The sequence below is a fragment of the Micrasema longulum genome, unplaced genomic scaffold (assembly GCF_059751315.1).
Source record: "Micrasema longulum isolate JH-2025_06_02 unplaced genomic scaffold, ASM5975131v1 h1tg001746l, whole genome shotgun sequence".
Classification (NCBI taxonomy): domain Eukaryota; kingdom Metazoa; phylum Arthropoda; class Insecta; order Trichoptera; family Brachycentridae; genus Micrasema; species Micrasema longulum.
Window position 1 is genome coordinate 19947 of NW_028278923.1, and position 14453 is coordinate 34399.

Sequence of the window (14453 nt, forward strand, 5' to 3'; positions counted from 1 at the left end):
ATTGTTTGGCGCCAGTTGTGTCAGTTCATTTAGCGTCATCCAGGGTACACCGCGAGGAAACAACATTATTTATTTATTTATTTACGGACATTGTCCATTTATCCAATTTACAGGGAAGAATATTATAAAATAAGAATAGTTGAAAACATTCTAAAAGAATAAAAGAAGCATTGACAAACATAAGGGACATCAATACAAGATCTGGACTATTTATTTAGTGCTCGTTATTATACCCAATACATTCAGAAAAAGTAATTCACTAAAAAAAACATAATTTACCCTTAATCACTAGAAGTAAAACATGTCCCGTGTGTATGTAGACGTCATTGATCTGCATAATTTGCTTTTTGCTGGTCGAATATTTACAAAATATGTAAATGCGGGTAATTTTTAGTAAGCAATGTCTTCGAACCATCTCATTCATTAGTAATGCTCATTTACTTCTCGTAGTCCGTAGGGTTGTATGAATATTAGACGGCGCATGCAAAACAGCCTCATAAATATGACGATTTCTCGGAAAACGTCCGCTGAGAGATATTTTTGTTGGCGGTTTTCTGACCGTGAACCATCGGAAGCTTTTAAATGGCCCCTTGTTTGTAGTAAACCACGCTAGGGAGGGTAGGACCCCCTCCTCCTAGCTAAGCCAGCCACCCCCTCCACACCCCTCACAACTTCCTCTCGGTCTTATCCTTGGCACTTGGCAACATTTATACTTTAGGGTATATCTGTCAAGGCTCTATTTTTTTATAGTGATTTCCATATACCTAAAAGTACTATTTACTTAATGAGAACAGCAGTTGTTGAAACATACATAAATACTTTGAACATTGATATTTTTTGTTACATTTAATTTACCTACAAAAAAGCCATTTAATAAACATTATCCGTTTAAAGTTTTATATACATACGTAAAAAATGTTTTCTTTTAATAAATGGAAAAATATGTGCTGGTGCTGCAGCCAGTTCAATAAATATGGCTGTCAATCTCGACTAAATAAAAGATATTTATTAAAGTGGACCGTATAAAATATTTATTTTAAAGCACAGTGCGCTCCGTGACGACCGAAGACTTCGAGAAAAAAAAATAGACAGAGATTATAGCCCTTGTGCTATCTATATATACTATGCTATTAGTGTTCACGAAAGCAACAATACTCTGGTGTGGCACTCACAAAAATCAATATGAATTTAAATTAAGAACTAAATTAAAGAAAAACTTAACAAAAAAAAAATTGATTTATTTCTTATGATTTACCCAAATATTTCAATTTTGGAGGACATTTTCAACGAGTTGTAAATAATTTATGATTAGAAAATGTGCGGTAAATTGGAACTCGATTTAAATATGAACATTTAAATTTTAATATGAACAACTCCCTAGGGAGAAAATCCAGCCAGTCTGCAAGCATTTGGACATACTCAAAACATTGCTGAATATTTATTTGTTTCAAACTTGTTTTCAATATCACATTATTGGTATTCCCTGTTGAAGAGAATCAATATTACTACTCCTATTTATGATCCGATAAAAATTTCACATTTGGTAATTTAATATTCATGTGTGTTATAAATTTAATCAATATAATGTCCACTGCGGGGGGTATCCACTTTAATCTCATGGCTATAATACTTACCGGACTATAAAAGGATGTATACCTACGTGTACATAGCACAGTTAGTATTAGTATAGCCCACACGTACATATTCGTGGTGGATATTCACCCTCTCTCCTTTATAATATCGTTTCCACCGAAGTTAGAATACTGCAAATAGGCGGTCGCGTAATGTCCTCCCCTAATTTAAATCATCTGTTTGAATTATGTACTTTACAAAAAAAGAACCGGAAAAAGCCACCCTCAAATATTTTTCAGAAATTTCGTAAGCTTAAAGCGTCTGCTGATGTCATTTGTCATATGCAGGTAAGATTATGTCACATTCAGCGAAGCATTTTACGCTCAAATCAAACTGAATGTACCAACGTAATTTTGAAAGCATATCTTCATCAAAATCAAATCTTTTTTTATGTATATGCTTATGATTTGTGACTTACCTTAATATTTCAGTTTAATGGCCATACTTCTTTAGTCGCACATAATCGTGTTAGAAAATGAGGATTGTAGGCGAAAAGTGAACCTCGGACAGATATAATATTTTCAAATTACACATGAGTTTCCCACGTTTTCTGACACTATTTTTTTACGCACAGTCCAACGAGCTGCGTCCTAAGAAAAGGATTATTATTTAAGAATAATATATCAAGATCCAAAAAATATATACTACAGTGTTTCTTGAAATTCAAGTAAATCAGTTTTACGTTTCTGATTGTAGACCAGGTCCCCGATTACAATGGTACTCATAAGTTAACAGATGTCTAGAATTAAAATCGAATTATCTGTAAGAAAATGCGTATATTTTTTTGAAAATTTGAAGTACTTTCCAACGTTTCCCAGTTGTTAAAGACGTCTGAGAAAAAAATATATACCGATATTTAATTTTTCCTACAGAAAAATCAATGTTACTTTATATGCGGATTCTATAAGATGGCTCTGTTAAATTCCCATTATATAACGGGCCCAGCATAAAATTTATAAGAGAACCTAGCGAATTAACATTTTGAATGAGCTTGTTATCATAAAATTATGAATATACATATCGCTAGCTGAAGATCATATTCTGAGATAATGGAATTTTGAGGTGAGCTCTGACTGAATAAAATTATTTGAAATAGATTATGAATACTATATTTTCACATAGGTTAACTATTTAACTTCAATATTGTATTCTTTGAAAACATCAGTTTTTTTTAGTTTTGTTATTTGTTTATTTTTTCAAGCATATATTATTTACATAAAAATAAATTACAAAAATACACTTTAGAAAAATACATCTTAAAATTAAGCTATAACATGAATTGGAAAAAATGCCCACTAAGACTTCAGCATCTTAGCGTGGGCCATTCCTTTTTTAATTATTAAAAAGTTTATAGAATATATTTTTACATATCTACTTGTGTATCTCAAAATCGAACATTTCAGGTTTATCTCACTGTTGCTTTGGGCTAGCGATATGCATTTAATAAATTAATAAGCCATATGTAGTAACAGTAGTTTTATAAATAATAAAAACCATTAAACATCCTAATTGAAGCTTATTTTATTTATCTAATTATTAACTTATTATCTTAGTAAAATTTGGATTCATCAGATATTTTTTGTGCAAAGAAAAAATATTCCGTGTAATCAATCCTCACAAAAGCTCATTAAATCATATAATTTTCTCTCTTTACAGGCACGCAGCATCCACTACCAAAATTCTCTCTCAAAATTAAGTGCGGAAAACGAATCTCTTCGAAACCAAGTTAGTACTCTCCAGGCATCCCAAGCGCCCGCCATCCAAGTAGTGACCACCAGCCTACCAACTTCTCGCCCTCAAGAGCACGGAGACCAGCTCTCCAGCCAGGACCAGAAGAGTCCTGACCCTCAAAAGAAGCAGTACGAACGCTGCCTGGACGACGTAGCCAGCCAAGTTGTCAGAGCACTACTATCACAAAAGGTAAAAGTATTTTAACTTTATGATGGACTACTACTACTACTACTGCCAGCACCCCATCCCCTTTAGCGGTAGGCAGAGAGGATGGAACGCCGTATGTTTCTATCTTGGCGTACGATTCTGGCTTTTCCACTAACCTCTTGTCATGCACAAGCCCTTTATTTTATACCCTTTTGATACGATCAAATTAAAGGTAGATTTGGGTACCTCATCACCACAAATTTAGTCATCTTCTTACATTCAATCTCGCTTCATTTATAAGTATGTATATCTGTTTAATCAGTTGATATGGAGGCCTCGTAATCTCATTTACGATATATAGGCTTTTCGTGTAGGAAAATTTCTTGTGAAAAATTATAGTTTACATGGACAAACACCGATAAATCTCCTGTCTTTATAAGCGAGGCCCAGATTGCGAAATATTCGACCCCGTTACGCTTCCAATAATGACGAGTTCTCCATCCGGTAAGCTAATAACCTAATGGATGTAGCGGTGCACTGGGCAGTCCTTTGTGGTAATAAATTCCGTAGATGGCAGCAGACCGAAGCATTAAGCCTACCGGAGGCAGTAACTAACGCCAGTAACCCCGACCTCACGATAATCCGGCCGTAAGCCGTGCGATAATGTCGGATTAGAAGTGGAACCGAAACTGCTACTGCCATCTAGTGATGGCTAATTATTAGCATTAGCATTAGCATCATGAATTAATTGCGGATTCACAATAGCCATCGCAACAATTACAACTGCAAAAAACAATTTGCTAGTTTTAATAATTCATTTTTAAGCTCTATAGTGTTAAGTAAATAACAGCATTTATCGATACTATTCCTGGCCAATTACCTTTCGTTCCCATCCTTCCTTTGACCCATCCTTATGGTACCTACCTAACATCAAGATAGAAGATATTCAAAATTAGATGATTCGGATTTAGAACAAAAACAAAACAACATTTTTGACTTGACATAAAATCGGAAAAAAGTGGTTGGAATCGTCGCGCGTCGTGGAAAACATTGTCTCATTTTATAGTTCATTTTGTCATCCAGTGCCAGAAATTGAAGAACATTCAGATTATATTGAAGGTAAGTATTCATTCTATGTTCCTCTCCTTTCTCAAATATTTCCCAGTTCACAAAACTGAATGAAATTCGATTTTCATTTACAGTCCGCCTTTTCGTTAACAATAGCTTGAAAATGTATGAAATGGACCTATGCTTATTTCATGCATCGCTGTGGCAAAAATCCACACGACACGAAAAAATCACATGCGGAGGATTAATTTTCATGGTTTTATTAATAATTTTATTATTATTTTATTTATTTAATGTCAGCCAAACGCATTAACAGTGAGTATACCATGAAGCCGACTAAACTTCAATAAATCTCTTTTGCAAGATTTTTACCTTAGAGTAGCTTTGGTTTATCCGATATTTTGGTAGGACGAATTCAAATAATGTATTTTTTTGCAATCCTTATTTAAATATAATTCTTTAAATATTGTTCAAACTAATCTCATCAGAAAGTGTCCCCATATTGTCTTTGGTAGATAAAATAACAGATGACATACTTTAAAGTTGACATATAAAAATATACACTTATTTCCCTCGTAAAACTGATTTATTCAGCTAGATGAATGAAACCCATAGAAAATATTCCTTACCGTGTATTCTTCTTTTTCTTCACGTGTCATGTCGGGTTCCCCCGACGTTGACGATTACTTGGGAGAAAGCTTCCCTATCCTTAACAGTGCGAAACAGCTCCTCCACAGTTATAATCCTGGTCCACGCTCGGATGTTTCGAAGCCAGGAAAGCTGTTTTCTTCCGACCCCTCTACGTCCCTCGATCTTCCCCCTCATGACGAGCTGAAGTATGGCATATTAATCACCTCTCAACACATGGCCAAAATATGAAATCTTACGGAGCTTAACAGTGGTGAATAGTTCCCTATTAGTATTGGCTCTACGTAATACTTCATTGTTGGTTATCATATCAGTCAAAGATATTTTTAACATTCTACGGTGGATCCACATTTCAAATGCTTCAAGGCGGTGCACCGCACAGTAAGAAAGACCATATATAACATTTGACCGTTCGTTGCCTCAGCTTAAGGTTTATATTATCGTCACAAAGAAGATTTTTCATTTTATTGAATCCTGTATAAGTGCTACGAATTTCAGAAAAAACAGTATAAAATAGTTTATTGCAAGTTATATAAATTAGGCATTTTCCACATTGGTCCTTTCACCACTGGTGGTGATGACGCTATATTATGTTCCCATGCCTAGTTACCTCAATAACGACATAATTCAACCCCGAAATACAGCTCCAGAGCCGAAGGGCCGGTTTCTAGTATTTTGTACGTACCTAAGTTAAAAACCACGGCGGAGAACCCCCTTGAACTGTGGAAGACAGTAATGCGTCTTAATTTAAAGCGAGCTAACGCCCTGCCCATTAATTAGTCTAATTAACTGTTAAACACAGCTTAACTACGAAGGCTGTATTATAAATATATTTTGTGCCAAATAGGTACCGCGATTCCTGACGGAATCTTATAAGAAAATAAGAAAACTGCATCTTTTATGGTTCAATAAATTAACCCTTACGCTGCTACGCAGTTTTTCAAGAATCTAATCAGAAATCCTCTTATTTATACATTTCAAAAATATTTTATCGAATACGTTGTTTTCCAAACACACTACTGTTTTATCAATTAATAGCAATTCCAAGAAAAATCTTCCATTTCATAAATATCTAATTCAAGCCTAATGGAGTGAGCAAGATGGACAACTCGTGCCGCAAATAGACAATTTTCGTACAGCGGTTGTAAACCCTTTCTTAATTGAATATAAAAACAAACAAACTGATCTCGTACTGCAATCTCAAGGCGCATTGTTATTATTGAAACGAAATAATTATTATAGTTTTTTTGTTAATTGCGGAGCAAAGTGCTCTGTTATAAATTATCAAACCTACCACTTCCATCAATGCATTTAAACAAAAATCGAGTAAAATGTATCTTGAAATTTGTTGCAACAGAGAGGAAAAACATTTTTGCCAAGGGAATATGGAAGTCTAGGCATTTACAGGACTTATGATCTGTCATTGGCTGGTTTAAATTACCACTTTACACACTGCGAGATATTCACTATTCTGGGTATGTCTACACATACATATTCATAATTATTTTTACATTACCTCAACTCTTCCATCTGTTGACTTTTGCAAACTAAAAGAGCTGAAACCTTTATTGATGTCGGTAAGTTTCATCTGGATAAATTATTTCACCTCCTAGGTAATGCCTAAAATTACTTTAATTTTTTTATGCAAGTTATTTTAATCAACAATATTTTGAGTATGTCTAAATGTTTGTAGGGAGTTATTTAGATTGAAACCTAAAGATAACCGGTTAATGTACAAAGAAGTGATATTATTTCTTGGTAGTTGTTATAATATAATTTAAATTTAAAAAAAATATGTTTTTGTACAACTGTCTCACAAATTGATATTTCTTCTAAGAAAAATATTCCGTTTCGATAATAGCTAGTTCACGCATAATGGACTGAGCGAGATAGACAACAGTTGTCGAAATTACAAACAGCTGAGGTAAATTACATATTTTTTACATTTATATATATTTTTAATCTTACTTTGTTACTCTAATTAACAATTTAACTCTGCAAAGCGTCCTTTTTATTATGAATAAATTTACAAAATATATAATTCAAAATGATAACGGATAGTGAAAGTGATAAAGAAATAATAGTACCTCGCCGAGAAACTCGGAGGCTTAGCAGCTCAACCTATTCCGAAAGTGAATATGACAATAACGATATTTTTTTAAGTGGTTGTGATAATAATTTAGATTATGACTCTTACGAAGAGCACGAAATCGAAGAAGCTTTTTCTGAAGTATTTTTGGATCAATATCGAGCTGATATACCTCATTTACGTTTTGTTTGTAGAATAGAGTTTGTATGGTAATAATTACGTTTTGTTAGTAGAGTAATAATTACTACCTAATGAACAGCTAAAACATTTAGATTTCTCATTACTGTGGGTACCCATTATAATAAATTAACAAATGATTTTTTTTATATTCAAACGTCCTAATTGACAATCATTAGGTTCCATGGTGAATTATTTTTATGTTTTATGGCTCTTTACTTATTTGTTTATATTCTTAATTATGGGATTTTCCGGTGATATAGGGACCTCACTAGATAAGAGTTATTGTATTAAAGGTAAAGTATTCAATTAGTTATTCATTATGGAAGTACATCAATATTTTCGTAATCACTGACTCGGGTTTAATAGCGGGGAAAACACCAAATATAATTATTTTCCTCAAATATCATAAAAGTGATTAAAAATCTAACTATTAACATTGATTTATTTTTTATTTCACTGTTTTTGGAATGTAAAAAAGTTCAGTTTCAGGTCCCGACTAGCTAGAAGTTTCCCGTGTTTAGTCGTTTCTCTTTTCTTAAAAGCACTGCGAATTTAAACAACATAAGTAAATTTATAATGAGGATGTTTAGAGGTTTTAAAAAAAAAAATGTTAATAGACAAAGCTTTTTTTTTCAATTTTTATGTATCGTATTATCAGCGCTACGATATTTTAAAGTTTTGTATTTCTGACATTAATCCGCGTGTGACGTCGCAAGTTCTCTTCCGCTTTTTCTCGGTTAGTTCTGTTGATTGGTCCATTGACGATTAGCAAACCGGAAATCTTACACAACCCTCTTATCATTGATTGATTCATATGAACAAGTGACGTCGTTCAAAGTTGTTCGTTTTCATTAAAATATTTTTAATGATTTTTTATTCATTTTCAAGAAACTTTGCCGTACAATTTAATGCTTAAATTTTTACAGCGCGTAAGAAAACATTTTTTGTATAAAATTTTCCGTAGGGCTGAAATAGGTACGAAAGTAAATAATAACCCGTCGAATAAGTCATTTTTATGTTTTGAAAATGTTTTATACCACTGACGGTTAAGTGCAACAAGCAGTTCCCGAATTCATTTACCCTTTTGGGGATTATGACGTCAGCATCAGTCTAGTTAGAACTTTATGATAGGGATTAACAACAACGATATATCGTTGTTTAGCAGTATAAGGGTTAAATCATTACTTTCTAGGCTAAAGACTTAGTTCTATTAACCCTTATACTGCTAAACAACGATATATCGTTGTTGTTAATCCCTATCATAAAGTTCTAACTAGACTGATGCTGACGTCATAATCCCCAAAAGGGTAAATGAATTCGGGAACTGCTTGTTGCACTTAACCGTCAGTGGTATAAAACATTTTCAAAACATAAAAATGACTTATTCGACGGGTTATTATTTACTTTCGTACCTATTTCAGCCCTACGGAAAATTTTATACAAAAAATGTTTTCTTACGCGCTGTAAAAATTTAAGCATTAAATTGTACGGCAAAGTTTCTTGAAAATGAATAAAAAATCATTAAAAATATTTTAATGAAAACGAACAACTTTGAACGACGTCACTTGTTCATATGAATCAATCAATGATAAGAGGGTTGTGTAAGATTTCCGGTTTGCTAATCGTCAATGGACCAATCAACAGAACTAACCGAGAAAAAGCGGAAGAGAACTTGCGACGTCACACGCGGATTAATGTCAGAAATACAAAACTTTAAAATATCGTAGCGCTGATAATACGATACATAAAAATTGAAAAAAAAAGCTTTGTCTATTAACATTTTTTTTTTTAAAACCTCTAAACATCCTCATTATAAATTTACTTATGTTGTTTAAATTCGCAGTGCTTTTAAGAAAAGAGAAACGACTAAACACGGGAAACTTCTAGCTAGTCGGGACCTGAAACTGAACTTTTTTACATTCCAAAAACAGTGAAATAAAAAATAAATCAATGTTAATAGTTAGATTTTTAATCACTTTTATGATATTTGAGGAAAATAATTATATTTGGTGTTTTCCCCGCTATTAAACCCGAGTCAGTGATTACGAAAATATTGATGTACTTCCATAATGAATAACTAATTGAATACTTTACCTTTAATACAATAACTCTTATCTAGTGAGGTCCCTATATCACCGGAAAATCCCATAATTAAGAATATAAACAAATAAGTAAAGAGCCATAAAACATAAAAATAATTCACCATGGAACCTAATGATTGTCAATTAGGACGTTTGAATATAAAAAAAATCATTTGTTAATTTATTATAATGGGTACCCACAGTAATGAGAAATCTAAATGTTTTAGCTGTTCATTAGGTAGTAATTATTACTCTACTAACAAAACGTAATTATTACCATACAAACTCTATTCTACAAACAAAACGTAAATGAGGTATATCAGCTCGATATTGATCCAAAAATACTTCAGAAAAAGCTTCTTCGATTTCGTGCTCTTCGTAAGAGTCATAATCTAAATTATTATCACAACCACTTAAAAAAATATCGTTATTGTCATATTCACTTTCGGAATAGGTTGAGCTGCTAAGCCTCCGAGTTTCTCGGCGAGGTACTATTATTTCTTTATCACTTTCACTATCCGTTATCATTTTGAATTATATATTTTGTAAATTTATTCATAATAAAAAGGACGCTTTGCAGAGTTAAATTGTTAATTAGAGTAACAAAGTAAGATTAAAAATATATATAAATGTAAAAAATATGTAATTTACCTCAGCTGTTTGTAATTTCGACAACTGTTGTCTATCTCGCTCAGTCCATTATGCGTGAACTAGCTATTATCGAAACGGAATATTTTTCTTAGAAGAAATATCAATTTGTGAGACAGTTGTACAAAAACATATTTTTTTTAAATTTAAATTATATTATAACAACTACCAAGAAATAATATCACTTCTTTGTACATTAACCGGTTATCTTTAGGTTTCAATCTAAATAACTCCCTACAAACATTTAGACATACTCAAAATATTGTTGATTAAAATAACTTGCATAAAAAAATTAAAGTAATTTTAGGCATTACCTAGGAGGTGAAATAATTTATCCAGATGAAACTTACCGACATCAATAAAGGTTTCAGCTCTTTTAGTTTGCAAAAGTCAACAGATGGAAGAGTTGAGGTAATGTAAAAATAATTATGAATATGTATGTGTAGACATACCCAGAATAGTGAATATCTCGCAGTGTGTAAAGTGGTAATTTAAACCAGCCAATGACAGATCATAAGTCCTGTAAATGCCTAGACTTCCATATTCCCTTGGCAAAAATGTTTTTCCTCTCTGTTGCAACAAATTTCAAGATACATTTTACTCGATTTTTGTTTAAATGCATTGATGGAAGTGGTAGGTTTGATAATTTATAACAGAGCACTTTGCTCCGCAATTAACAAAAAAACTATAATAATTATTTCGTTTCAATAATAACAATGCGCCTTGAGATTGCAGTACGAGATCAGTTTGTTTGTTTTTATATTCAATTAAGAAAGGGTTTACAACCGCTGTACGAAAATTGTCTATTTGCGGCACGAGTTGTCCATCTTGCTCACTCCATTAGGCTTGAATTAGATATTTATGAAATGGAAGATTTTTCTTGGAATTGCTATTAATTGATAAAACAGTAGTGTGTTTGGAAAACAACGTATTCGATAAAATATTTTTGAAATGTATAAATAAGAGGATTTCTGATTAGATTCTTGAAAAACTGCGTAGCAGCGTAAGGGTTAAAACAGAAAAATTAGTAAGTTTAAAAAATCATTGAGTTTGTCACTTAAGTGCTTTTGCAGCAACATGACCTATCTCATTTTTTTCGCATTTTACAAGAAAGACCAAAAACTGAATCAAATATGTCATATTGTCAAGGAAATTTCCATATGTATTTTTTAATAAAATCTTTTATTTAACATCAAAATATACGTAAAGGAAAAAATAGAGTCAGACTCTTGTGTTTCGCAGTGTTCGAAACAATATAAAATTCAACAAAATATTTTACTTTTTTTTCCTTTTTGTTTCTGTTTAAAAACTAAAATGCATAACAAACATACAAAATTTGAAAAACATACAATTTGAAAAAAATTCAAATTGTTTTTTTTTTTTTTAACATTCTAAATTAATTCATATTCACGGGCATATGCATATATTTATTTATACATACCTATTTATACAATACCTACATTTACATATTGTATAATAATAATAATACATTTTATGTTAACTATGGAAGGACGCTTTTCTTTAAATTTTTGTCTGTCATGTTAGTAAAAATCTATTTGTGGCGCCTCTAGTGGGAGTTTGCCAAAACTGAGTATACAGGTCGATTCAGAAGGATTCTAAGAAACTTTTTACATGCTTATCTCAATTTGATAAAAAAAAATAGGATAGGCCATGTTGCCGATTAAGAGAAGATTTGTGTTTTGCATAGTTAGTACTTAGGTAGGTACTTTCTCGTGGCAACTATAATAAATTTTTGAATTTGGAACTTCTTCAAATGTGTCGGTTGTCGGCTATTATTTTCAACAACAAAAAATTCCGTCAACATTGATCTGTCTGTAATTATCCGGAACATAAAAGCTAATGCTCCGCATAATTTCAGGGTTGTCAATAATACCGCGCAACAATCAAAAGAAGTGCGTTGTTAAATACACATTCCTTCTAGTCTTCAAACTGCTGTACCAAGCATACCCTGGAGGAACTCCGTGGGATAAAGCCATAGATAATATCCGCACTCCCTCATGTAGAGAAACCGAAGAAATTTCTTCTGAACTCTCTCCACCATAAGAGAGTACTACAACTCACACGGTCCCCAAATCTCGAGCCAACTTCGCACCAACGAGTTATAAAGAATTCTCAGTACTCGTGTACTACCAAAAACCCTGGCAGTACGCAAGACGAATCCTAACATCTTTTACGATTTGACCCATTAGTTTCTTTGTAAACGTCGCTCAGTACGCAACTCCTGATTTGAATTCAACTATGCCGTGTTATGTCCTTTTAAAGTGTAGAAATACTGCTAGGATCTTAAATAAACAGGACGGGATCACATTTCGTGTGTAAGTAGCAAATGCAAGTGTAAGTAGCAAATGCATTACTAAAAATAATTATTATTTTTCCATCTGTCAGATTGTCAAAAGAAAACAAAATGTACATTTTGTTAGTGTTGCCAGGGTAGTCAATTTTTTTACGCTAATTTGCTCATCATATATTATTTAACGTGACATAAAAATATCCGCTTTATGCAAAATAAAATTTGTTACATTTTTAAAGTTCAAAGTTCATTAATTAAATGACTCTTATTAAATGACCCTTTATTTATCTACTATGTTGTGTCAATCAATGTTTACGCGTGTACAATAAAGTTTTAGAGAACTTTTAAAAAAATATATAATTATCTTACATTTGTATTATAATTATGTAAATTTTTCGAGATCTGGCAATATTACGCGGCGACTTCACGCATGAGCGCGGCAAAAGTGGAGCAAAGTGGGGGGTTTTTTGGACACAGTCCGATGTATTCAAATATGATTCTACGCTCCTTCTGGACTCTTCTTAATTATATGTACCTAGGTATTATCAATAGGTGGTTTGACTTCATAACAAACAAGTCCAAGAACGGTCTGAAAGGTGCGAGGGTGGATCTGTCTTGGATGCTGCGAATGGCTGAGACCCTTAACCTGAACTGCCTCTTCTTCACATCGTACCTCTGAGCTCCGGATATAATATTCCGGTTGAACTGAGGAGATGCGGGATTGACATGGGAGAAGGCGAGAGTGCTTGTTGGCGATGGGTCTCTTAGAGGCATATGTTTCACATTTCACGGCCTCCGTGGTGTAGTGGTCAAGACGCTTGACTCACACACGAAAGGTTCCGGGTTCGATTCCCGGTGAGAACACAAAAAATTAAAATGTGTATTTTCTCAAGCCTGGGTGTTCTGTGTTGTAAATCACCACTGTAATTGGGCCTCCTGGCCTGTTGTGGTGCAAAAATAAATATTAAAAAAAAAATTATCCCCTTAGGAGCGAATGTAGAAAGGGACATTGATACTTTAATACACATAGAGATGCCCTGGGCCCTCAAAAATCATGACACTTTACTTCGTTCTACGACCGCCAGCCGGGTGTGACGTTTACAATCGAAACCAATAGTACTTGTGTCATGAAAGCGTGTAAAAACCTTTCGGATAAACAATGTAAAAAGTAACTTTTCATTGGTAAAATTTGCTCATGAGTGATTAACAAAACTTAAAACAATTAATATTCAAATATAAATATTATTTTTTGTAAACGTCAAACTACGGCTTGCGGCGCAATTGCGAAACTCTTCTTAGTTTTAGGGCTGCACTAATATAGGGTTGCCATACGTCCCGATATATCGGGACTGTCACCGTTATTGAGCCCTCTGTCCCGACGTCCCGATGAAACTTATAATGTCCCGATTTAGACTTACACAGTACAACGCTGTTAATCAACATAAATTTTCTACGGCCGTACTGACTATGAAGGTGTAAATATGGTTGCAAATGCTTCCAGCAATTGACGTATCTTAAAAAATTAATTGAAGCTCATCTTGCCTCGATCGAGTGGAAGTTGATGGGTCGTGTAAAATATTTTTTTTTCAATTTTTAAAATTTAGCGAGTATTTAATTTCCATTCCTACTCATAAAACCACATTGAAAAAAGTTATGTAATTGATGTTGGCCTAGTAAAAAGCAACGATAAAAAATGTCGTCTGCTGCCAGAACTGTAGAATCAATATTGCAGTATTACGTCAATATCAAGTTAGAAAAAATATATAAATGTAAACATAAATTGAAGCACCACATAAATAGTAAGAAAAACATATATATTATTTTTCTGAAAAACAATTAAAAAATTGTTTTTTTTGTTGCTACATATCCCCATTCCAGAACGTCCCGACGAGACCCTAGCAAAATATGGCAACCCTAC

General features: G+C 33.0%; 1 protein-coding gene across 1 annotated transcript in view; it reads left to right on the forward strand.

Moving 5' to 3' along the window:
* The first annotated feature begins 1913 nt into the window (after positions 1 to 1913).
* LOC148274129 (uncharacterized) overlaps positions 1914 to 14453 on the forward strand; it is a 28346-nt gene continuing 15806 nt past the window's right edge. The window contains 2 exon segments of the mRNA XM_088237584.1: positions 1914 to 1919; positions 3289 to 3552. Coding sequence (XP_088093710.1) covers positions 1914 to 1919; positions 3289 to 3552 — 270 coding nt within the window.